At 41.1% G+C, this 25,831-nt stretch overlaps 2 protein-coding genes across 3 annotated transcripts in view; one reads left to right on the top strand and one right to left on the bottom strand.

Moving 5' to 3' along the window:
• The first annotated feature begins 912 nt into the window (after positions 1 to 912).
• On the top strand, positions 913 to 17,365 carry NUDT4 (nudix hydrolase 4). Of its 2 annotated transcripts, none has more exons than XM_027543166.1 (5): positions 913 to 1,392; positions 11,575 to 11,685; positions 12,517 to 12,561; positions 14,318 to 14,402; positions 14,588 to 17,365. In XM_027543166.1, exons 1-5 carry the CDS (start codon positions 1,294 to 1,296, stop codon positions 14,788 to 14,790), a joined length of 543 nt encoding a protein of 180 aa, XP_027398967.1. In that variant the 5' UTR covers positions 913 to 1,293; the 3' UTR covers positions 14,791 to 17,365. The 2 variants fall into 2 exon arrangements, with proteins under 2 accessions (XP_027398967.1, XP_027398966.1); XM_027543165.1 differs by having other exon boundaries at positions 14,315 to 14,402.
• Positions 17,366 to 24,587: 7,222 nt separating this feature from the next.
• UBE2N (ubiquitin conjugating enzyme E2 N) overlaps positions 24,588 to 25,831 on the bottom strand; it is a 40,178-nt gene continuing 38,934 nt past the window's right edge. The window contains exon 4 of the mRNA XM_027543164.1: positions 24,588 to 25,334. Within this exon, the coding sequence (XP_027398965.1) occupies positions 25,294 to 25,334 (41 nt within the window). The 3' untranslated portion in view covers positions 24,588 to 25,293. The remainder of the gene's footprint in view (positions 25,335 to 25,831) is intronic.

The following is a 25,831-nucleotide window of genomic DNA, read 5'->3' as shown; positions in this document are numbered from 1 at the left end:
GGCCCGGGCCCTGTGGAGGTGACAGGATGGAGCTGGGTGAGGGGCTCCCCTGGGCGTCCTTACCAACCTCCTTAACATTAAGGTAGGTCTCCTGGCTCCTATCCTGGCGCTTGTGTGAAAACACAAAAATCGTTTGTCCCAAGTCCCGGAGAGACTGAGCGCCCCTAGATAGGAGACATTCCATTCTATTTGGTGATGGCGGCCCCAACACCTGGCCATGTCTGTTACTTAGCAAGAGATACACTCAGAAGATATTAGCAGTAGCCAGCATTGATGAGTGCATTCTGGAGGGCAGGATAAAATGGGAGCCTTTATCCAGGGCTTCTAACAAACGTCTAAGCTTGAGTTGACTCTTTAAAGAATACAAGCGACGCCTACCCCCAACCAAAGATTAAAAAATAAAAAGGAAATGTGCTTTCTCCCTTCCCCTGGAAAACAAAAACAATAAAACGTCTTCATCAACGTCTTCTTCACCTTTCCAGGCCTCCCTCGTCCGCCCCGCACTTGACCGGCGCTCTCTGGACGTCTACGCAGTCACTACAGAGGCTGCCAGCGCAACGGGGCCTCCAGGCGTTTTCTGACCAGGAGCGATTTTGCCGAGGAGGAATGTGGCTAGGCCCTGCTCGTGCAGAGGCTATTTAAGGTCCTCGCAGGTAATATTACGGGACTTATAAACACGGGGGGAGACGTCTTTGCTTCTTTCCATTCGCTGGCACCTACCTAGCAGCCCGGTTCTCCCGCGCTGGGGCGGAGCACCAGCCCGCCCGCCCCGCCGAAATCCAGCCGCCTGAAGGCTGAGGCCCCGCCCCCGCTGCCCCGCCCCCGCCGCAACGGTTCCGGGCGCGCAGGCGCGCAGGGCGGTGCGCCGAGGGGGGCGGGGCGTGCGTGGCCCCTTAAATATGGCGAAGGGGGCGGTGCGAAGTTGCCGCGGCGCTGCTGCCCAGTCGGCGCCGGTTTCTGCAACTGTCTCCTCGTGGCGCGAGCCTGTAGCCTCGCCTTCTCCGGCAGCGAAGGCGGCAGCAGGAGGGAGCGGAGGCGAGCGTGCGGCGGGCTCCATGGAGAGCGGCGGACGCCCGAGCAGAGGCGGCGCTTCCACCCCGGCACCCGGGCTCCAGTGACCGACGCTCGCGCTCTGCCCCGCGTCGGAGCGGTCGTCTGCTCCGGGACTGACCCGGCCTCGCTGCCCTTCCCCGCGCCGCCTCCTCGCTTCCCTGCGCCCCGATTCGCCCTCGACCCCACTGCCCGGCGGGGTGGCGGCGGCCGGGGCAGCAGCGGCAGCAAGAACCCGCCTCTATGATGAAGTTCAAGCCCAACCAGACGCGGACGTATGACCGCGAGGGCTTCAAGAAGCGGGCGGCGTGCCTGTGCTTCCGGAGCGAGCAGGAGGACGAGGTGAGGGCGGCCGGCGCGCTTGGTCCCCTCCGCTAGGGCGCCGGGGCGGGGTTGGTGTGGGAGTCCGGGCTGGCCGGGATGGGAGGTCTCTGCCCTTGCCCTTCCCTGTCTCCATCCCCTTCCCAGCAGACCCTCCGTCTAGCCTCAGGGCTGGAAGGGATTAGCCCCCTCCCTCCTTTCCTCCCGCCCTCCCTCTCTCCTTCCTTCCTTTCTCTGGGTTGATTGTGGAAACAAAGGGGCTCGCCCAGCCCTGCGCTCTCCCGTCGGGTCGTGGTTAGGACGGGAGGCTGAGACGCCTCCTGGCCCCCTGGAGGGTCCCGGGCCATCTTGGTCCCGCCTAGCGGGAGTCACCACTTTAACCTGCAAATGGAGCGTGAAACCAAATAAAACCTTGAGTGCTAACAGAGAGTAGAAATGGCGTGAATGCTGCAGCCCCAGCCCTTCTGCCTCTTATTATATTTTCCTCTCCCCTGAAATAGCAGTTTGTGGCTTCAGATGAATGTAGGCATGTTATGGAATATCCAGACAGTCCCCGTGCTTTAAAATAAAAACCCATTCGGTCTGGTTCTGTCAGTTCCACTTTTTGTTGGATCCTTTAGTTTACAAGCACTTGGCGTATTTATACTGGATTAAAAAAAAAAAAAAAAAAACCCTCCTCTTTTAAAGTTTTTTGACTATAGAATGATGGGTAGTGAAAAACGTGGAATCACCAGAAGGGAGAAGGGGGACTAGAGGTGGGCAAAGTTGCCATTTTCCGACGGTAGTCTCTACCTCTGCATATTTATCAGAGCTTCTTTGCTATGTTTTTCTTGACATCTGGCGAGAAGCAGTCTTTCTTGTTCTAAGAGGAAGCAGCAGTCTTCTTTTAATTCACTCATCAGCATTGGGTTGATAGTAAGGCCGTTGAGGTTTTTCTGGAGAACAATTTATACTTACTTCTGTTTCGCTTATTTAATTTAAAAATGGTTCACTAGTTTTATTTTGCGTGGAGCAATAGTAGTAGTCGATTGGTAGCTGATGAAAATCTTGTAGCATTGCCACTTCTAAATGGTTAGACAGGAAAAGCATTGAATTCTGCTTCCATATCCAATTATGTCCAATAAAATATTAAGCTAAAGCTGGAGGTGGGAATTTAATGGCTTCCTTATTGCTAGTCCTTGTAGTTAGGATGAGTATGACATAGTGTACTCTCAGCGGCTTATATTGTCATGCTAACAAAAATCAAAGTACCTCAGAATGGTGCTCTTCAAACTCTTTATATTTTGAAAAGAAACCTAGCCTTTTAGTGCTGATCCCTTGCCCAGTTGGGGGTCTTTATTGGAATTTAAACTTAAATTCCAAAGGAGTTTTCTAGAGAAGTTGATGTTTTGGGGCTGGGCCTGTTTAGGAGAGCCAGAAAGTAGAGAATGGCTTTTAGCATTTACAAAGTCAAAGGGCTTTTTAAGTGCATTCTGTTAAAAAGATTAGAAGGTCCTTGAGGGAAGGACCACGTTAGCACAAAGCAAACTTTAAATATAAAATAATACACTTACCAGAAGTTATCAAGATAGGTCAAGAATCTTATCTGATTGGCTCACTATTGTGTAATTATTTTCTTAGTTGAGTGCTTACTAGGTGCTCGGCACTGCCTGAAGACTTTTAAGTTTGTTACATTTACTCCTCTTACTGCAGGCGTATAGGTGAGGAGACAGTTGCAGAGCAGAAGTACTTTGCCCAAATGAGGTAATTAGGAAATGGTAGAGTCGGAATTCAGCATCTGGTTCCTGCTGATGCTGGGCTCTGAGCACAAGGCTAGGCCCAGAGCAGTTGGGTGCACAAGATTTGCTGAATGAGTGAGATAGTCCAAGGCTGAGTTTGGAAGACTTTTCAAAGTAGTGACTTTGAAGTCTTGCCATAATGTGAACGTGGAATTCAGGCTTTGTAAAAAACGAAGGTTCCCAGGGGAAAATATGGGAAATGGAAGGAAATTGAAACGGTCTGTATTGTGTGAATAATGGTAAAGCAAGAGTCTGAGGAGAGCATCAGATGTTGATCGTAGCAGATAAATGAGTTGGTTTTCTGCTTTGAAATTGTTTCTACAGTAATAACGGAGAAGGCAATGGCACTCCACTCCAGTACTCTTGCCTGGAAAATCCAATGGATGGAGGAGCCTGGAAGGCTGCAGTCCATGGGGTCGCTGAGGGTCAGAAACGACTGAGCGACTTCACTTTCACTTTTCACTTTCATGCATTGGAGAAGGAGATGGCAACCCACTCCAGTGTTCTTGCCTGGAGAATCCCAGGGACGGGGGAGCCTGGTGGGCTGCCGTCTATGGGGTCGCACAGAGTCGGACACGACTGAAATGACTTAGCAGCAGCAGCTACTGTAATAAATGCTAGATTCCTAGCCTCCAGTGGAATCAAGAGACCAGTGCCATTATAAAATAAAGAGCAAGATTTGAAGAATTTATTAGATAAGCTTATTACGTAAAACTTTGTAAATCTGATAACCTGGAGGTTGCGAAACCAAGTCAATCAGTTTGTTAGAGAATATGCTCTGAGGGAAGGCTCTGGAATTCTTTAAATAATTCACAGCCAACTTTAACGTCTGGTTTAGATCTTCAGGATCTTCGTTTCTGTAGTTGTGTTTATAGAGTGTAAAGTGAAATAAAATAGTAGTTGCTTTTTGACTCTCAAGCTGTGCAGTGTTCCAGTCTGGCTCTCTACTTAAGGGGTTCTAAGTAGACTTTAGAATAGGTTTTTGTAGGACGGAAGGGTGTTCTCACAGCAGTTTTTATTCTTTGGGGTGTGGTTTTATGTATTTTCCCATTGCATCTCTTTCTTCCCTGAGTTAGATAATAAACATTAGCATCTGTAAAGGAAGAAATTAGGCAATGGAAGTAACTTGTCTCAAGGTCACAGAAGCTGGCAGATCATTTTGAGCCCAGGCCCTTTATTTCTAAATCTCTTGTTCATTTGATCCTCTCCAACTAGTTATTTCTATGGGGAACCACCCTAACTTTTGACAGCTGGGCTTCCAGTCAAGACAACAAATAAGTATTCCATAGAGGAGCTGGGATCTCTGCCTTTGCATTGAAAGTGGGCAGTACATTCACAAAAGGGAACCTGAAATGGATTCCATTGAATGTATTTGCATATATGATGGTTGGAACCAGGCTGCAAGATGAAAAGTGTCGGCTCCTAAGGAACATGCTCCGTATAGCAGGAGGTTAGACAGATGACTGATATAAAAAGAAAAAAAGGTCGTATCCGACACTTTGCAACCCCGCATGGACTGTAGCCCTCCAGGCTCCACAAAAAATTCTCCAGGCAAGAGTACTGGAGTGGGATGCTGCTATTCCCTTTTCCAGGGGATCTTCCAGACCCAGGGATCGAACCCGGGTCTCCTGCATTGCACACAGACTCGTTACCCTCTGACCCATCAGGGAGGCCCATAAAAGGTAATAAAGTGCTGGTGAAGTACTGTCGGGCTTCCCATCTGGTCCTAGCGGTAAAGAACCCACCTGCCAGTGCAGGAGACAAAAGAGACATGGATTAGATCCCTGGGTCAGGAATATCCACTGGAGTAGGAAAGGGCAAAATTAGTATTCTAGTATTCTTGTATTACTAGTACTCTAGTATTCCTGCCTGGAGAATCCCATGAACAGAAGAGCCAAGAGCACTACAGTCCACAGGGTCGCAAAGAGTCAGACATGACTGAGCAACTTAGCATGCAGGCAAAAGTACCATGAGGTGCTCCAGAGTTAAGATCCAGTATGAGTCATTCGGAGTTGGATTTCAGTGAGTGGGTAAGGAAGGACCAAACATCATAAACAGAGCAAGACTTGGGACTGTGGTCTAATTGAACTGTAGCTTAGGAGAGCAGAGAAAAAATAGTGGCTGAAAAACGAAGAGCACCTTCAGTGTAAGATTAAGGAGTTGCTTGCTGTATTTCAGTTTTAGATGTATTCAAGTTTGGGGATGATCTGGCAGCAAAATAGGATAGCATTCTAAAGAGAGAAACAGAAATGACTTGATCCTGGGTGGAATCCAGGCACAGTTGCAAGTGAGAAACATACAGTCTTAAGAACTTGCATTTGGACTTTTTGTTGTAATTGGCTTGTGAGCTCGCTGAGCCAGTGGTCTTGAAACCTGTGGAACTCTAAACCAGAGCTCTAATAAACAAAAACTAAGCCTTCCCTGTAGCTCAGATGGTAAAGAATCTGTCTGCAATACAGGAGACCCAGGTTCCATCCTCGAGTCAGGAAGATCCCCTGGAGAAGAGAGTGGTAAATGACTCGAGTATTCTTCCTTGGAGAATCCCATGGACAGAGGAGCCTGACAGGCTGTAGTCCACGGGGTTGCAAAGAGTTGGATATGACTGAGCAACTAACACTACTACTAAGAAATATTACGGCTTCTCTCTACTAGTACTTTAACCCCTAGAATCAGTAAGCCTTTTCAGACATGTATGAAGAGCGTTGAGTCCCTAAAGGTTCTTACTTCAAATAGAAACCACTTTCATCAGAATTAACTATCCAAAGGTGGCCTTTTCTAACTGCAGGGAGATGTCACCAGCCTCCTTCATCTGTGCCTGCAGCTTTCCTAAACCTAGAGAAGGGCTGCTTAGCCTACCCAATCAGCCACTTCTTCAAGGGAAGGCCCTCATGTACAATTTGCATCCGTTTTTATTCTTACGGATTTTGGTATATCACCAAGACTTTCTCCAGTTTTGTGAAAGTTTATCCCATCACTTCAGAACATTAACATGCTGGGAGAAAAAAGTCATGGTCAACTCAGCTTACCATGATCTACCAATCCATATAATCTGGGTTAAATATGTTTTCACAGAATGTGTCTTTATTTCTGATCTGATAGCACTCTGCCTCTGTAGCCCAAAAAGTAGTACTAGTTTGCTGAGTAATAGAACTTGGTAGTGGCTAGTGGATATATTAACTATTATTGTAACTTACTACCTTTTAAAATGTATGTGTGCGTAGTGGGTGTTCCTAATATACTGCTGCCCTAATTTTGGCCAAATGCCTATGAAACTGTTAAGTACAATAGAGAGAGTTTTAACCATTCATGTTGTTCTTGTTTGTGATAATGTGGGAGAGAAAGACCAACAACCCCAAAACAGCTTCTAAATCTATAGATACAATTTGCAAAATAAAATTCTTTATTCTTATATTTAGGGATCACTTAAGGGGTTCTCTGAATAACTTTGTTTTTTTCTGAGAAAGATGTAGTAATTTATAGTGACTACTTGTTCACTTCCCTGGTGGCTCAGATGGTAAAGAATCCACCTTCAATGTGGGAGACTTGAGTTCCATCCCTGCGTTGGGAAGATCCCCTGGAAAAGGGAACAGCTGCCACTCTAGTATTCTAGTCTGGAGAATTCCATGGACAGAGGAGCCTGGTATGCTAGAGTCCATGGATTGCAAAGAGTTGGACAGGACTGAGCAGCTTTCACTTTCTCTTGTTCCTGGAGGCAGGCTGTGACCAAGAGCTACTGTAAGGGTAAAAGCTGAACCACGAAGGGCAATTTGGGGCCCCTTGGTGTAGGGAACCAACAGTCCCATGTACCTCCCGCCTCTGAGGGCATGGCTGTATTATGTAGACATCGAACAGCATATCCTAGTTTACACGCTTTTACACATCCCTCAGTGAGGAGGACTTGGGTGATATAGAGTAATATTATAGAATATTATTGGAATATTATTCCAAATCACAAACAGACCTTTGTCCAGCAAGATTGAGGGCTGGTTCCAAGTTGACTATCACTATACTGTTGCTACTAAAAGTGAGAAATACCTCTATTCCAAATCTTGAAACATTGGGTATCTAAGAAAAACACATATGAAAAACAACTTCTCAACAATGCCAAGTGAATAGTGTTTTATTCTGATAATTGACCAATACATGAAAAGAGGGATAAGCTCTGATAGTGTAGTAGGAGGAATCCTGATATGAAGGTGGCCAGGTCGAATTGGGGAAGAAGTGTCTTCACTTTTTACCACTCTAATGCCATTGGTGTTGGGGTTTGAATGTGATTCAAGTCTAATTCTGCAACTTGGTGGGTTGACTAGCCTCCTTTTTATAAATCTTTCCTTTGGTCTCAGCTCTGGCTTATCTGGAAAGTTAAGTGTCTACTTTCGTCTTTGTCATCTTGTCGGACGCACAAAATCTAATAGGTCTAGAAAAGTAGTTGAAAGAGAATTTAAAACCTATGAATGACCATGTATGGACCTGTCAGCTGTTAGTGTATCCTCTTATTGAAAGAGTTTTTGTAACCTATCTTTTGTTACTGCAGTAGTACCATTTATTTTAAAGCTTTGGTCATTTCTTTCATAAATAACAGTACTATTGGGGTTGGAAGGAAAGCTATGACAAACCTAGACAGCATATTAAAAAGCAGAGGCATCATTTTGCCGACAAAGGTCCATATAGTTAAAGCTATGCTTTTTCCAGTAGTCATGTACAAATGTGAAATTTGGACCATAAAGAAGGCTGAGTACCGAAGAATTGATGCTTTCGAACTGTGGTTCTGGAGAACATACTGGAGAGTCTCTTAGACTGCAGGGAGATCAAACCAGTCAATCCTAAAGGAAATCAACCCTGAATATTCATTGGAAAAACTGATGCTGAAGCTCCAATACTCTGTCCACCTAATGTGAAGAGCTGACTCATTGGAAAAGACCCGGATGCTGGGAAAGATTGAAGGCAGGAGGAGAAGGGGGCAACAGAGGATGAGATGGTTAGATAGTATCATTGACTCAATGGACCTGAATTTGAGCAAACTGGGAGATAGTGGAGGACGGAGGAGCCTGGTGTTCTGCAGTCCCTGGGGTTGCAAAGAGTCAGTCATGATTTAGCAACTGAACGACAACAAATACTGGCCAAAAGTATTTTGTTTGGATTTTTACGTACCATCTTATGGAAAAATCTGAATGAACTTTTTTCCCAACCTAATACATAAATATATTCATTCACATATATATATATTTAGTGGCAGATATCAATAGACTTACCTCATAGCAGCTGCACACCTTTTGTCTTGCACAACTTCCAGCAGATTTCACCACTTTCTCTCAGATTTTGCATCACAGACATCTAAGAGCCAACCTAGGATTGTGAAGCCAGTAAAATTATGGATGCTTTTTAGTTGTCTGAGAGTAGAAAGAAGTCTGTAAAGGTTAATGCAGCTATAGAATTTAAAAATTGTGATAAGCATTATTTTGAGACAAAAGTGTGGATAGTCTGAGAACCCTTCTCCAGAAGTTTTTGTTTTTAGTAAGACCTTTCTTAGAGCATTAGTTTGTACCTAAAGCTGCATTGTAGATCTAGCACACGGGGGATGTTATAGAATGTGAAGATGGCTTTGCAGGAATTGAGAGGGAGATACTGAGTAATAATGCTCTGTGGTGTGGGTTTAGAGTCTTCCAGTCTATAGTAGGGGTTTTAACTGTCCTTGTCTCTGCTTATACTGTTCAGATTTCTTTTCTTAATCCCACCCACCCCCTTCCCCTACCACACAGCCTTGACCTCATCTGCACTCCCAGGTACTCAAGATGAGTAGGCAAGTACTTAATAACATACCAGTTTCCAAATCTGTACCATCACCAAAGGCTCATTATCAGATCTCTTAAGCTAGTTGTTTAGATACTGATCATCTAAACATTTGGATGCTATACCTTAGGTATTATTCATTTAAAATTGATCATTTTAGGAAAGATACATTTGGAGTTAATGGCTTGATAAAATTTAATCACTTTGGAATGTCAGGGGACTCTTGCAGCACAATTTCTTGGTTTCTCAGCTAAATCATTTGGAAGAGAAGTTCAGTCATATGACAGTGATATCCTGTAGATAAAGATTTGGTTTTAAATTGGAAGCTTAAGTGTTAGTTCAAAAACAGACACAGACTGTACTAATGGTTTTTCAACATTATTAACCTTATGTAATTTAGCTCTTAAAGACTGTTGTGGTCAAATAGGAACATATTAGTCATTGACCTAGATACATGACACTGAATTTCATTTTTTTTCAGAACTCAAACGTTATGAATATTGATGGTTTTGAAACTCCCTGTTTAGTCATTGAAGATGTACTTTTCTGGTGGCTAGTTCCCTGCACCACCCTGTTCCATTATGAAGGTGATCAAGGAGGTTGCTTTTAGAGCATAAAATTAGGCAGTAAGAATTTTATCCAGATACTAGAAACCAGTTTATCCCTAACTCATGCCTAGGAACCAGGAAAAGAAGCTTCCAGCTCTGTGGTCAGAACTGGTGGTTACCATTTACTTTTTCCATGATACAGGATATAACACTTTTGTACCTTAAACATTTTTTGTTTTAACTTAAAAACATATTCATTTGGCAGTCTTGATACAGGGTCAAAGGCTTTGAATACTATAGACAATTGGCAAGTATACTTTTTGAATAAAATCCAAAGGCAAAATCTGATTTGCAGTTCACTTTGTATAAAGTAGGATTTTGACTTTCTCGATTTTTAAAATTTCCTTCTTCCAGTCTTTTTTTTTAAAGTAATCTTAGCCATACTTAATTTGATAGCAACTTTCAACAACCCGTCTTTAATGGATTTTTGCAGAGCCTTTTTGATAACTACTTCCTGCCCTCGTTTTATCATTAACGTTCAGTGATTACAAAAACAAGTGCAACTGGCAAAATCTGGGGAACAAGCTTGTCTTGACAGATGAATCCAACTCAGTTGGTGGGAAAGCAGAAGATCCAATTGTGATGGCCAGCAGTACTCACTGCAGTGAGTACAGGGAGGCCAAGTGTGCTTGGCCTACTCAGGTAGGCTAGGGTCTGAGGTATGTTATACTCCTTAACACTCAACAGCCTTGCAAGGATAGTTACTTCTTTTTGCAGAGGAAGACATAACTAAGAAAGCTTAAATTTAAGGCTGTCTTACATTTCACTTTACCAGAATTTCTATATTTGGACTTGGTGGTGCCCTCAGTGTCAGCCATTAGTACTTCGGGTGCTCAGTCATGTCAGATTTCTTTGTGACTCCATGGACTGTAGCCCACCAGGCTCCTCTGGCCATAGGATTTTCCCAACAAGAATACTGGAGTGGGTTGCCATTTCCTCCTCCAGGGTATCTTCCTGACCCAGAGAGCAAACCTGCGTCTCCTGCATTGGCAGGTGGATTCTTTACCAGTGAGCCATCTGGGAAACCCCATTAGTACTTTAGCTAAGGCTTTGTCAATTGTTAATTTACAGTGCTTTCTCTGGACTTGCCTCTTTTCTGCCTGTTATATACTTGGAGGAGTGTTGTAGTAAAGTCCTGTCCAGATCAGAATTGAGAGAAACCGTGCTCAGGTCCCTTGAGCGTTAGTTGATCCACCACCATGGGGTGATGCTATGTCTATAGCCAAGGCGTGCTGCCACTTTTCAGATTGAGGGGAGTTATGCACTTGAAGTTATTCCCTCATCTCCCAACCCAATTTTCTTGAGGTTTGGGGGAAAGGTGGGACTTGTAAACTGGTGTCAGCCTGGAAGTTTCCATTTGGGAGATTGGGTTCTGGAGCTTACTCTTGTAGGTCAACCCTGGGCTGGCTATAAATTCCCAAGGGCCAGCCCTTTATCTGGCAGTAGGGACAAAGCTGGGCAGACAGTTGGCACAGTGTCAGAAAACCAGAATCTGCACTGAGGATCAAGCTTTGCTCTCAGCTGATTAATTTCTGGAGAGAACTGTTTGCGTTTGCTTGAAGGCAATATACTAAGTAATTTTGCAGACATTTCTGTTCAAGTTGGTCAAGACGCCTGCACTCTCATAAACATCATTTGGTTATTTATCATAGTCTTTCCCCACCCCCGTCCTCTCAACTTGGGTGAATTCCAACCTAACCTAGTGCACAAATTTTCACTTATAGGATGGACGTTTACTTCTTGTTTCAGATACTGTTAAAAAGTGAACTGGCAGGATACTACTCTGTATTAATACAGTATATGGGGTTTTTCGTTTGTTTTATAACTGTGTGCACATTTCAGGCTTAATGCTGTTCTTGACCTGGATTTGCAGGGTTTCCTATAAAGGCCAAACAGTATTTTAGGCTTTGTGGGCCATACGGTTTCTGTTGAAATTGCCCAACTCTGCTGCTGTAGCATGAACAAATAAATGTGAATGTCTGTAGTACTTCTGGGGATGGGGTTTACAGTTATGGTCGGGCTTGCAGGTCCTGTTGGTGAGCAGCAGTCGGTATCCAGACCAGTGGATTGTCCCAGGAGGAGGAATGGAGCCTGAGGAAGAGCCTGATGGCGCTGCTGTGAGGGAGGTTTACGAAGAGGTAAGACGGAGGGTCGTGCATCCTGGGTAAGGTTCACAAACGAGGCAGTCTGCTAAGTACACCGAGGAAGAGGCATGAGGACAGGCAGGTCACATAGTGCTGTTTGGTTGTCTAATTCAACATTTTAAAGCGTGTGACTACAGCTAGCACTTTGGTAAGCAGATTATTTTTTTCTACCTGGTAAAATAGTTAAAAATCAATGTGGAAATCCCTCAGAGCTGAATAACACACAGTTATATAACAGTTAGTCTCATCAGTGATCAATATATAACGTGGTGGCCTTGCCCCAAAGCAAGGTTAGTGTTAACTGAGCAAAAATGCACAGAGAAAAAAATTCATCATGTGCTACAATTCATTTTCAGACATACATATAGGAAGCCGGTTGCTCTTATTTTACTGGCTTTGTCTTAAAGCTCAGTAAAATGAGGGCACACACATGCACAGATGCACACTTGGCCTGCTTGTCTTCTCACAGCTGGGAGGAGATGGAACTTGCTTTTACTCAGGAGCAAAACAGCATAGATCAAGTGCCATAAAAACTTCTTGAACAGCAGTTAGGGCATAATGAGAAGTGAGTGATAAGGTTCTCACTGGGTGTTGGTGTGTAATTGAAAAGGTTTTCTAGAGACGAGTCTTAAGGGAGAAGCATTCTCAGAGAAAGCACGTGCCAGCCTGTTTTCATTCTGGGTTTGTGGCGCACACTGAAGTTGCAGTCTGTCACAGCACCAGGTAAAAGGAACAGGACTGTGCAGTGGAAGGGTAACACAGAGAAAACAACTTGCATATAAATTTTGTTACATAAAAATTTTATATTTCGTCTTTTTTTAATAGGCTGGAGTAAAAGGAAAATTGGGCAGACTCCTGGGCATATTTGAGGTGAGTTACGAAAGTAATCCTCATTTTGCTGATAGAATTAATGACTTCTTCCTTCCTAACAGGCCAGGTAATCTGGCAGCAGCCTGAACTAGATATTCCTCTGAAGCTACCAGTAGGCAAGGAAATCATAAGGATGTAGGAGGGAGGGAAGTGGAAGCTGCTTGACTTTCATATACCATTACTACAATATTCTCAGGATCACCTAAGGGTTTAGGTCTCTCATGGATACTGCCTGGAAGTGAACCCTTTGCCTTCAGCATGTAACACTGGATGATATGCATAACAACTTTATCCTAAAAGGACACTGTGAGGATGCAAAACTCAGATGCACAGACTAGACACTAGAAGCACAGAATTAGAATTCTCTGCTATAATTTGTTACTGCTGGAGGCAGAATGGAATTTGTGCAGAGGAAATTTGAAAGTGACAGGTATTCCATGGAAGGTGGGGAGAAATGAGGTCAGGTCATGAGACCCAAGCTATTCTCAAATATAGTTTCATATGAGATTCAGACCTAGATACATGGTATATCAGACACATGGTGATTTTTTTTTTCAAGATACCCTTTAAGCCTGCTGATAGGACTATAAATATACAGTCCTTAAAGATTTTATCTTTTAGCCTTTTTCAGAAATCAGAAAAAATTCTGATTATACAGCACATGGTAGAATTGATGACTCCCAGAATACAGTACCTGGAAAGAGTAAAGTTCATAATTTTCCAGAATTCACCACTTGCTTTACCCAGTTAAATAGCACCATCTCCTGGTTAAACTGAAAAACATTGTGAGTTTTCTGTAACTGAGTAACCATGGTACACATAATAGTACATATGTGAATATGCTGACAAGATTTGTAAGGAAAACTTCTCATGTTTGTGTAACATGGGAAGGCAACAGTAATAAGTGCTTTACAAATACTATTTAAATTTCATAGAATCTGAACAGAAAATGGTAATCAGTGTACCTTTCCCTTTAGAAAAATATAAGGGAAAATTAGAATGTTCCTGCCTAGTCACCATGGTGATTTTGATTAATTTGTGAACATAGCAAAGAAATGTATTGATTTTCCAGGCATAGAGTTAAGATGACAGATCCTTAAGCATAATGTTTTAAGTGAGAGAGGCCTCTATTTTATTCCTGTTCTCTTTCATTCCCAAAGACATAAGATACTGAATGAGTGAATTACTTGGGAGATCTGTGGTAAAAAAAAATTAGGGCAGTTGTCTGACGTCTTAGACTATAGCAAACAAGGTTACCTTTAATCAAGGTGAAGGTGAGCCCCTTCCTTTAAGGCCAGCTTGTGTTTGATTTTGAACCCAGACACAAGGCTAGGTGGCAGTTTTAATAGGAGTAAAAACTGAGTTGGCGCATATAGGACATGGCATTCTAGAAATGGACTATCCTTGTACTGTTCTCAACTTCCGCTGTGCATAGTTCACCAGGAAGCTTTTACGTACTCAGGCCTCCTCTCAGACTAACTGAATCAGTGTCTCTTAAAAAAAAATAAAGAAACCAACTGCATCCTGGGTGATGAAATAGATGGTCAAGGTTGAGGGGCCCTGGTCTAGGTTAGTAAGTCTGTTCATGTCTCGTCTTACGTAAATTCACGCTGCTGCTGAGGGTGTATGACTGAGCACACTTGCCTGTGTTGGCAGGTAAACTACGCTGATGTACGCCGCACTGAATTCTTCACTCGAAACATGTACATGACTAGCTCTTGTAGATTAAAATGCTTTTCTTTTTATATTCAAGCAGAACCAAGACCGAAAGCACAGAACATACGTTTATGTTCTTACTGTCACTGAAATATTAGAAGACTGGGAAGATTCTGTTAATATAGGTAAATTCCCTTTCCTTTTGCTATCTGAATTCTTTAAATTCATACTCTATATATATATTCAGTTTGCATCTTATTTTTTGGCTGCTTTTTAGAGAAGATCAATATATATCTCCCAATTTGAGTTATCTTAAAATTGTAGGTTAACTTCATTTATTTTTATTTTTATTTCATTTGGTATTTTTTAGGAAGGAAGAGAGAGTGGTTCAAAGTAGAAGATGCCATCAAAGTTCTCCAGTGCCATAAGCCTGTACATGCAGAGTATCTGGAAAAACTAAAGCTGGGTTGTTCTCCCACCAATGGAAACTCTACAGTCCCTTCCCTTGCAGACAGTAACACCTTGTTTGTAACTGCTGCACAGACCTCTGGGCTGCCGTCTAGTGTAAGATAGAGAGAATTGCAAAGACCTCTTCCACCCTGTGCAGTCTTGTGGGCAGAGGCTTCTTTATTATCCTTGACAAACATCTGAATGACGCTTGCAAACTGTCTGAATTTGCCATGCAGGATTTTCAAACAATTTGCATGTTTTTCAGATGCTTTCAAATCTTCTTTAAAAAAAAAAGATAGTGTAAAATATTTTAATAAGCCAAAGCCATGTGGAATTTTTTTTAGATGCCTTAACTGTACCCCCCTTACTCCAGTCCACCCACCCACCGTGTTATTTTGGTTGGCATTTCACAGCATTTTGTTTTTCCGTGTTTGTCCATTTGCTATCAGTCTGTGGGTTTTGGCACATCAACTTATTTGTGGGTATGTTTTCCCCCCTCAAATTGTTTTGTCATTTACAAAGCACACACACACACAAAATCATCTTCACATACTCAACAAATCCTTCTGTTTGGGGAATTTATGACAATAATTCTTGATATTAAAGCAGTCCATGAACCCAAAAACATGTTTCATAGGATCACAATTTTAATTCATAGATCCCAGATTTGGACTGTTTTTTCTATATGACCCTATTTTCAGGAATTTGTCAACTTGTCTCAATTTTCACAAGTGGTATTACATCACCTGATACGGCCAACTCCCGTAAAGGGACTCAACAGTCACTTTAAGACAAAGTTGAACTCTATAGAGCTAGTGATTGTTAGGCAGGTACTATAAGCAAATTGCATGTAGTAGATAACATCTTATCATGAAAACTGTACTCCTAGAATTTGAGTTAACATGCTCCATGGCCAGTTCCCTTTATCCATAATCTCTCTTCGCACAGAATACATGAGAACTATACGTCCCTCAGTGTAAACTAATTTTAAAAACATTTGGTTTTCTAATTTAGTGACGTCAGTTAAACTTGCTGGTAAAGGCCAGTCGATGCTTACTGCATCACAGTTGAGTGAAATGGCCTTGTTCAGCTGTTACAGACCTAGATTGTTAAGGCACCTTAGAACATCTCATCTTTTATAGCTGGTCAGTAGGTATTATGTAACTAAATACTGGGGCTCTGGAACATACCTGGACTAAGAATTTGTCTTACACTTGTCTTCATATTCACTTAAATCCAAGAATCCCACCTAACAGAAACACATGAATACCTTGTCTGTACTTTGCTGACCAAGCGAGAAATGAGGTGGGGTAAAGTGAAAGATGATTCCATATGTAGCCATTAGCTTTTTGTAAACATCATAACTGGTGAATATAAAGTAGAAAGTAAGCATAGTTACACATTTGTTCTCTAAATTGTCAACCTTTAAAACATCATTGCTGCTAAAAATAGAATACTGTTACACTTAAGGAAAATTGATGCCACTGTTTTGAAAATGAGATCTTGTGCCGTAAATGCAGCTGAACTAAATATAAATATTAGTTCACAAATGAATGCTGTCAAAGGAATGAGTAAAGTAAAAAAACTTAACCAATGACATTTCATCCTAAATTATGTAATGTGATCAAACATGATCATCCAGAATTTTTATATTTTTCTTTGTACAGAGGTTATGTATTCTGGGTGTTTTTTTTTTTTTTTAAGGAAACATTTTAAATCCCACAGATTGACACTTTGTAGTTTTTTCTCAGTAATCTCTGAAGTTTCTTTAAATTATATACTTAACACAGCAGAGAGAACTGGATTGTTTTTGTATATAAGACTTGTGTCCACCTGAAATGTCAGAAGTACTGGGGGAGGGGGGCTGGGTATCTTGTATATGATATTATTAGAGGTAATAATGCATGAACTTATTTTATAAACTCTTGGACTATGTATTTGACATGTAAAATATGTACAGTATTAATGTCAGCCATTTCTTAAAAGTGAGCCTATAAATATTGTTGTATAATTTTCTTTGGTCAGAAACATTTGGAGTAAGTAGTACCACTGGGTCAGGATTTTCTTCAGTGCTGTTTAGCAGAGCACCTGTCTTTAGTCTGTGCAACTAGGAAAAATTTGTATAATGCATCAAAATACTTCAGTTGTCACACTTTAAATTTCACACTTCACTATTCTTTTGGAACCCAGCCTAGCAAAATTTCCTACAGGAAAGGCCCTAAGGAGACTTATTTCTGTTAAGAGAAAAAGCCGACTTTTGCAGACTCAAGAGCTGACCCTACTGTAGATAACCAATAGTGTCTACTAGCTCAACTCTCCAGAGTTTACAGAGTGTTGGGACTGTCACCTGTGCTTTCTGTGGGGTAGCAAGATAAATTTGGGCAGCTAAAATTTTCAGTTCACTGTGCCTCCTAATTAAAAAAGTTTATAAAGTAACTTGTAGACACAAAGTAGCAACTGGCTTGCATGTTTGTTGCTGGGTTGTTGGTGTTTTTTTTTTTTTTGTAAACTGGTGAAATTTTTCAACCAGGCATACGCCATTCAATTTTCTGTCAATCACACAGAACTGAAGGGGAAATGATTGTTGTATACACTTTGCTTTGCATGGTCTCATTTGAGATAATTGGTGTAAGAATCTTGACTTTTTTTATATTTGGAAACATCAAATAAAAAATGGAAATGAGTTTTTTTTAACACAGCTTAGCACTGTCAAAGTGAAAACTTGTCTGGTGTTCCACAGTAACAGCTTTACTTACTATCTTCCCATTGATGGCCATATAATTTCCTGCTAGTCGTTTACTTACACACTTCCTTTTTATGATTCTTAATAGTGGAATTAACTAACGTAAAAGGGCTCACCAGTAAGGTGTTGCCATTACTCTCCCACTCTATGTTTTCCATCTTGTACAGGACATCAGTCATGCCACTGTGGTTCTCTTATTTATTGCTATTCTCCTTTCCTAATGGAGTTAGTGTTAAATTGTTGATTTTCAAGGGGGTTGGCTTCTCCTGAGTACTTTGGTGTAATATGTTGCAGATACTTTCTACACTATGGTCACGGTAATTATTACAGCTGTTTCAAAAAGGTGACTGGTGAGGCCATTTTATTTACCCAAAATAATTGTTTACGTAAGATCAACTTTAGAATCCTCACATAAAAGTTCTACTCAGATCTCATTTGGTTTTGATTAAGATTGTTAAGTTGGAAGAAAAGAGAAAGCTTGGCATTTTCTAACGTCTTCACATTGGAATACAAGAATTTTCTACAGATCTCTTACACAGAACTAGTTAAACACTAGTTGAATTTATTAAAGTATGATTTGTGACAGATATGTTACAGCTGGAATGTTGTAGCTGATGGTCCTCAAATGAAGTTTCCATCCAGTACAGTACCTTGTTTCATAAATTCTTAATGCAACATTCACTGTTAGCTGCACAGTGGTCAGCATTTGCTTTATGCCCAGCGTTAGTGCCACAGCATAGAAAAGTTTCTACCCTCAAGGAGCTTATGTTCTAGTAAGGCACAGAGATGAGTTATTTATACATCAGAAAATGTCCTTGAAGATGTAAGCTCTATTTTTTAAGACATGTACCATTTTCAAAAACAAAAATCTTTTATTTGAAAATGTGATTCCCAAATACTTTCATACATTTTATATGGAACTGTAGGACAAAACTCAGGTTGAAAAGTGATCTCATCCCTGGTGCTGCTCCTCGCCTTAACTTTTAGTACCTTCCTGACTAATTCCCTTGTGGCTCAGCTGGTGAAGAATCCGCCTACAATGCGGGAGACCTGGGTTTGATCCCTGAGTCGGCAAGATCCCCTGGAGAAGGGAAAGGCAACCCACTCCAGTATTCTGTAATTCCATGGTCTGTAGAGTCCATGGGTTCGCAAAGAGCCAAACACAACTGAGCAACTTTCACTTTTACTTGACTAAGTTCCCTTGGCTAAATTCGAGCAGTAAGATGGGAAGGCCCCTAAGTGTTATCTTGGTACTGCATTATGGCAAAGACCTTAATTTACTCAGAAACTAGTCTTATATTTCTCTACTTTGATGTGATTTCAACTGATTATGTTCCCAGAAGTTGTTCTTCCCAATATGTGGAGTACTACCCTCTGGACATCACGTTATCTGGTTCTAAACACTAGTGCCAGACATAATAGTACTGTATATCTCAGTTTTTACTCAAATTCATTCCATAGTCAGTGAAATAAAAAACACTTTATTTGGCTATTACTGTATAGTAAGAGGTATGTGTAATCAAACATACCTTTTGATCAAGTTAATACACCAGGAATCTAAAGGAATGCGGACACAAATGTACCTACCAAGGTAAGGGAACCAAACTGGTGAGGCATGGAAATAAAATGCCCAGGCCCAAAGCCCTAATGGTTAACTAGTAATGTGTCCACATGGTGGAATATTATACAGACAAAAACGGTATTCAGGTTAAGGATGCCAGAATAAACTGGTGTGGCAATGTAGCACCACTATTAAATTTTTAAATGCAGGCTTCCCTGGTGGCTCAGTGGTGAAGAATCCACCTGCCAGTGCAGGAGACACAGGTTCAATCCCTGATCCAGGAAGTTCCCCACATGCCATGGAGCAGCTAAGCGCATGCACGGTTACTGAGCCAGTGCTTTAGAGCCCGGGAGCTGCAACTTCTGAAGCCCATGTGCCCTAAAGACTGTGCTCAGCAACAAGAAAAGCCACCACAATGATGACCCATGCTCTCCCCAGTTAGAAAGTCTGTATCAACGGAGGCCTGACACAGCCAAAAATTAAAAAAAAAAAAAAAAAAAGCATATAACTCTCACCTACTTCTGGGAACCTAGTCAACAAAAATGCTTCAAGTTGCACAATCAAAATATGGTCAAAGGTGTGTACTGCATTATTTATAAAACTCGCATCAACTTAAATGTACAGATTGGGTGGGGTTAAGTTACAGTCATCTATTTGATAGACAGCAAAGAAATGTGCTGCCAGAGATAAGAGTTCCTTTCAGTAATCGCTAATTGAAAAACTACACAATTTCCTGTCAAAGGTCACTTTTAAAGAAGTCTCTCAGATTTTCTTTAAAAATCAAATCCTGTATAATTTTGAACATTCTGAGTTCAAAGTTCATTCCTGTGAACATTGAGAAATTTGGTATGAAAATATATCACAGATGAAAAAAACAGGGCTTGATAAATGCCCAATCTGTATAACTTTCAAAGTATGTTAATATCAAAGCAGAAAAGTGACACCTACACAAATCATTCCTGTTATTGGAGTAACAGTTAACATACCACTTTTTAAAGGCTTCCCAGATGGAGCTGGTGGTAAAGAACCTGCCTGCCAATGCAGCTAAGAGATGCAGGTTCAATCCCCGGGTTGGGAAGATCCCCTGGTGGCAGAAATGGCAACCCACCCAGTATTCTTGCCTGGAGAATCGCTATGGTCAGAGGAGCCTGGCGGGCTACGGTCCATGGAGTCACGAAGAGCTGGACACGACTGAAGCAACTTAACATGCACACATCACTTTTTAAAAGGGGGGGAGACATATCTTGCTTATAACACAAGAGCAAGTAATCAGGCACTGTCAAGTAGGCAGGGGTTAACTCAGCCTGGTGCGCGCGTGCTCAGCTGTGTCTGACTTTGGGACCCTATGGACTAGCTCGCCAGGCTCCTCTGTCCATGGGATTTTCCAGGCAAGAAGCAAGAATACTGGAGTGGGTTGCCATTTCCTTCTCCTACAAGTCAAATGGAGACCCCAGCCTGTTTGTGTGTATTCTACAAACTTGGAATGCTTTTCACATTTTCAGTAGTTGGGGGGAAAATACTCTGACGCGAAAACTAAAGTTCTGTCCGAGCAGAGAACAGCATGCCCATTTGTTTCTGTCTATGGATGTCTTCTCACCACACTGACAGAGCTGAGTAACTGAGACAGACCCATGGCCTGGAAAGCCCAAAATATTTACTGCTTCAGAATGAAAAAACACGGATTGCAACCATTTGGTCCCACTCCTTTGGTTACTCACAGTTCTATTACTTCCTGCCAAAACATAAGGAAAACAGCACCAACTTGAAATAGGTGTAACCAACCTATCACGTCTAAGCTGCTTGACAGATCTAAGTCAGTCTTCTTGAGTAGTCTCCTCTTAGAACATAAACCAGTATACTTGTGAACTTATTAGATTATAATGAAACTTATAGAGCTATTGGAATTTACTAATGACACGCAAATTCATGAAGTGTTCCATTTTTATGAGATGGTTGGATGGCATCATCAACTCAATGGACATGAGTTTGAGGAGACTACAGGAGATAGTGAGGGACAGGGAAGCCTGGCGTGCCTGGGGTCCATGGGGTCGCAAAGAGACATGACTGAGAGACTGAACCACAACAATCTAGATCATGAACTGTTTATTTCAATAGGAGTCACATGGTGGGTGAGTATGCATGAGGAATATATAAAATGGAAATGCGCTAGTTATTCTGCAATAGGGAACCTGAGCTATCAAGTCTCTCCTATTTCTAAAGCTTTTTTGTCCCATAGGTAAAACTGATTAGCAGAAAATGTTAAAGCTCATTAAAGAGCACCATGAAATAAACTTTTACAAGATCATGGGATTCAGTTGTTGCTCTGCTACAAGAGACAGTAAGGTCTAAATATCCAGGCACTTACCATACACTTCTCCAACCAATCAGAAACTACATCAAGTCCACAGATGCTCAGCTTGGTTATCAGCAAGTCTGCATTCATACACTTGAAATGCTACAACTGGTACATATCAAATTAAATCAGCTAATGGGTAGCAAAGATGAAATTGCCAGGAGGAGGAAGGACCCAGACTCTTCAGGTTGAGTTCTATACTTAACAAGGAAAATTTTAGTCCAAATCCCAGTTTTGCAGCCAATAGGGAACTTGTCCAATTTGTAACATAAAGATGTAGCAAAACCAACTCTTGGAACAAATCCTCCCAATTTCCGACCTCAATGATAAAAAAAAAAAAAAAAAGGAAATTAATGCAGGGGGTGGAAGATACAGTTAAGGAAACAAAGTATCATCAGTCTGGGTGGTGGTGTACAGATTTTTATTCTTAATATTCCAAGTTATTACATTCAACATGTTTTGTTTTTGTGATCTTATTAAGTCATTTAAAAATAACCCCCAATATAATTTCTTAAACTAAGCGCATGCTGCACGGTTAAATGAAATGTTGCCCCCAGTCCCAAAATACATTATTCCAATGAAATTACATTTTTTAAAATAGACTGTTGAATTAGCTGCCCTATAATCATGGCATTTTACCTTTTTCTTTTGGCCAGCTTTTGTAGATAAGGCTGTTATTTTTAAACCTTTGCAACTGCAACTAACAAAAAGTTGATATGGCTCAAGTTAAGTAGCCAATTCCTATTATTCCCATACCATGTAGTTCCATTTAGCTAAAACTGTTAATGTTTTACAGGATTTCCCACCCCATACTCTCCTTTACGAGTGCTAAACCATAGCACCTATGGCTTTTTTAGGTATTGTGTTTATTTTTAAATGCTTCTGAAATTTTGTATTAAAGTATGCTCTTGGTCTACAGCAGGGTTTAAGTTATACATATCTCAAATCTAAGATCTCATGAGGCAGCTTCTGAGCGGACCAACACTAGCATGGAAGCGAATCACAGCAAAGGAGACAAAATTCAAAAATCACATGAAAAACATAAGGCTCATATCAACCCCTCCAGATTTCAGAAAAGCTTCTGAATGGGCAGTTGATGTTCAAGAAGCCATTTATCAATATACTCAGATTCTTCTCTGCTCCCAGGGCTCTGCACAAGCTGGTCCCCTGCCTGGAGGTATTGAATCCAGAAGAGCAGTCCCTCCCAAGCGCTTACTTCCCCTCTCCATCAGAGCTGCCACTGCTCTTTGTCCATGTGCCCCAGCCGCATCCCTCATTAGATGAGGAGGTCCACGAGGGAACATCCTATGCCAGTCCCATTCAGGTACCTAATCACCCCTGACAAGTAGGAGTGCATCCATAAGCTAAGGAGTGACAAAGTCAAGGGAAAAGGATTACAGAGAGGAGCAGGTGGGCTGGGAGGGGATTCTAACCAGCCTGAGAATCACTTAGTACAAGAATGACAAGCTCATCTTAGGAAGGCTACTACTCAGCTCCTCCCAACAGGTGCCTTGCATAAGGCAGGTCACGTCTTCCTGTTATCAGAACTTTAGATCATTCAAGTTACCAGAATTCTAGATTCTCACGCGATTCTCCCAATTTTTCTAAAATGTCAGCATTGAATTCAAAATGTTTTAACCAACCATGCTGTGTGGGCCAAGGAAAACAAGCCCCAAAGCCAGATGTTGCTACCAGTTTTCAAACTCTATCTTGGCCTCTCCCAGAGCCCCTTAAATTCTAAGAGAGCCCAGCCAACACACTGGCTCTTGTTTCATCCCACTGGTTGGGGAAGCAAGTATTATCAAAACAATGGGGGCTCTTATCAAAATTACAAAGGAAAAAACCATGTTGCCGTGAAATTAGGAATTCACATATTTGTACTTCTCTAACTCAAAAACTCAGTAGACATCAGAGTCCTGTTTTAGATACATTTTTGTGGATCAATAGATTTAAATCTGGAATTTTATAACTTATAAATCACTATGTCATCCTAGCTATCATCTGAGCAATGCCACCTGCAATAAATAAAACTGATCTCTATTAAGTGCTTGAGTGTTCACTCATTTTGGCCCCAGAATGAGATTCAGTTCCCTTAGTTGTAAGACAACTCTAAAGAGACCAACAATTGTTACAAATGACAATTGCTATTAAGCTTTTAAATTTATAATATTTGGGTTGTGAACAATTTTACTCTGAATTAAACTAATATTTGTTTCCAAGCAACGCATTTATTGAAGGATACCAGTTACCAGTCATCAAAAACTTTTGTATGTTGAAAATGTAATTTTAATAGATATTCTTCATCTTACATAGGAGCACAATAAAATACACCACATTCTGAAGAAACTCCAGAAGGTATGAGAATAAGAGTGGGGAAAATCCAGATGGGCTACAATATCCATTACCTTAAACTGCAAGAGACAAAGGTTCCAACCCACAGGTTAACATTTACATACTTATTTATGACTGACTACATTAATGTCTTAAAATAACAAGACTTGGGAATTAGATATGGAAAGGTGGGAAAGAACAGCTTTGTGGTGGGGAAGAACTCTGTCAATGCAGATAATTGCAGATTATCAAAGAATAAAAGGAGCTCCCGCACCAAATATTACAGGGATGACAGTAAGAATCATTAACTGAGGATCTGATGCCCTCTAAGGAAGAAACCTTTCTGATGACGCTTATGCAAGCTCACTGCTTGAGATCTGCTCAGCACTTCTGCAAGAAAGACTGATAAATGCCTCAGCAAACCCCAAATGATTACGAGATTGCTGTTTTCTAATAACAGTGGTCACACACGAAGTTTTGAGACAAGCACTAAGAGCAAGGTCATAACTCAAATGCCAGACACAACTGTGGCACAAGTAGAAGTCCCACACAAAGTCAGTCACTGGTGTGGCTGTGCTATGACTCTCCTGAACAGTAATTTCCAAACACTGTGGCAAGACACCGATGATCGCCTAACTAATCAGACAACACACACACATTTATTTCAAATTTCTAGGAGGTAAAAAAAAAAATGTCACATACTGATGTTTTAGGCATGCTCAGGGCCAGCTTATAAATACTTCATTCAGTGATATATCTTAACACAAATCTGCATCAGTGAAAAGAAATTGGCAAAATCTACCTCTCGCCATTCAATTTGTCAGATGGTGAAGATCAAAATAGAATGTTCCATCAGTTTTATAATTTTTAAATACGATTGTCACATTGGGAAAATGAAATAAACACAGTAAAAGAAACTGTACAAAGGCAAAGTAGAATAACAAAAAATATTTTACTAAAACATAAGATTTACAGGAGTTTCCAGACAAGCCATACAAAATGGTCACAAGCTTTTTCTTGAAGGGAGGATTCTACACTTGACAGCAAGGTCACAATGTTATTAGTGAGGGCTGTGATGTCTGTTTAATGTTCCCATTTTGGTTCGAACAATCAAGCTTGTCCATCTACAGCGTCTAAATAAAGTTAGACTTGGCTAGAGAGCATATTCTAAAGAACTGGTTAGCTGCTTTTAACCAATGCAATTAGATCACCATAAAAAGGGGGAAAGGAGCCCATAAAATTAAAATAAAACTACCTTCCCCCCCACCAAAAAAAAAATAATAATAATAAAATAAAGAAAAACACCCACACCCCTGCAGCTAACCCTGACAACTACCTTCATTCACAGTGCTTTATACTTAAACCATGATGAGGGAAACGAATAAAAGCAGAGAGGGGCCACTGCTTTTAAACGTTCCCAACAATCCAGATGATACTTCTAGCCTCTGCTCATGCTTTACAACAGTGAATCAGGACAAGACATAGATTTGCTAATGTGCATTTAATCACCAAAGGATTGAAGATGTCTGGGTTTTTATTCTGTAATGTTTCTAAGACTGTGTCCATTAAATGCAAACAAAAAAGGAAGAAGTCTTGGCAGAACAGGAGAAGTGATGCACACTTGACGATCGAATCGATTTAAATATTATTCATGGCATATAGCCTAGTCCATGCTCTAGCTGTGGACAAAAACAAACGTGATTATTACTTTACTTAAGTTCAATATGTTCCTTTCCAAACTCTATACAAAGTAAACAAACAGAATTAAGTTAATTATGAAAACAGCATGCTACAATTTCTTAAATTCATGTCATTTTCTATAATCTAGGTCAGGGCAAAAAGACTGTCTATACATCTAATTACCAAAACATTACAATAGAATTCAAAAGTTCTACAAAATTCTAAAGGATGAAAAGAGTTGTCTCCTTCCTTTCTCATATGATGCTCCTCATTAATTGTTAAAATTTGTAGCAAGAAGCTTATTGCTTTCAAACTCTCTAACTATAAATGGACACACAGTTTAATTTAATCAAACAGATTGCAAAAACAGCTCAAGGAAGTTTAAAGGTCTTCCATTATCTTTACATATAGCTAAATGAATGGCAGGCACTCAGACATTTGTGAAATCGTTTATACAACAATCCAAAATCTCCCAACCACTGCTCCTCTTTAAATC

This window comes from Bos indicus x Bos taurus, chromosome 5 (assembly GCF_003369695.1).
Source record: "Bos indicus x Bos taurus breed Angus x Brahman F1 hybrid chromosome 5, Bos_hybrid_MaternalHap_v2.0, whole genome shotgun sequence".
Taxonomy (NCBI): domain Eukaryota; kingdom Metazoa; phylum Chordata; class Mammalia; order Artiodactyla; family Bovidae; genus Bos; species Bos indicus x Bos taurus.
This window is presented reverse-complemented; position numbering and strand designations above follow the sequence as displayed.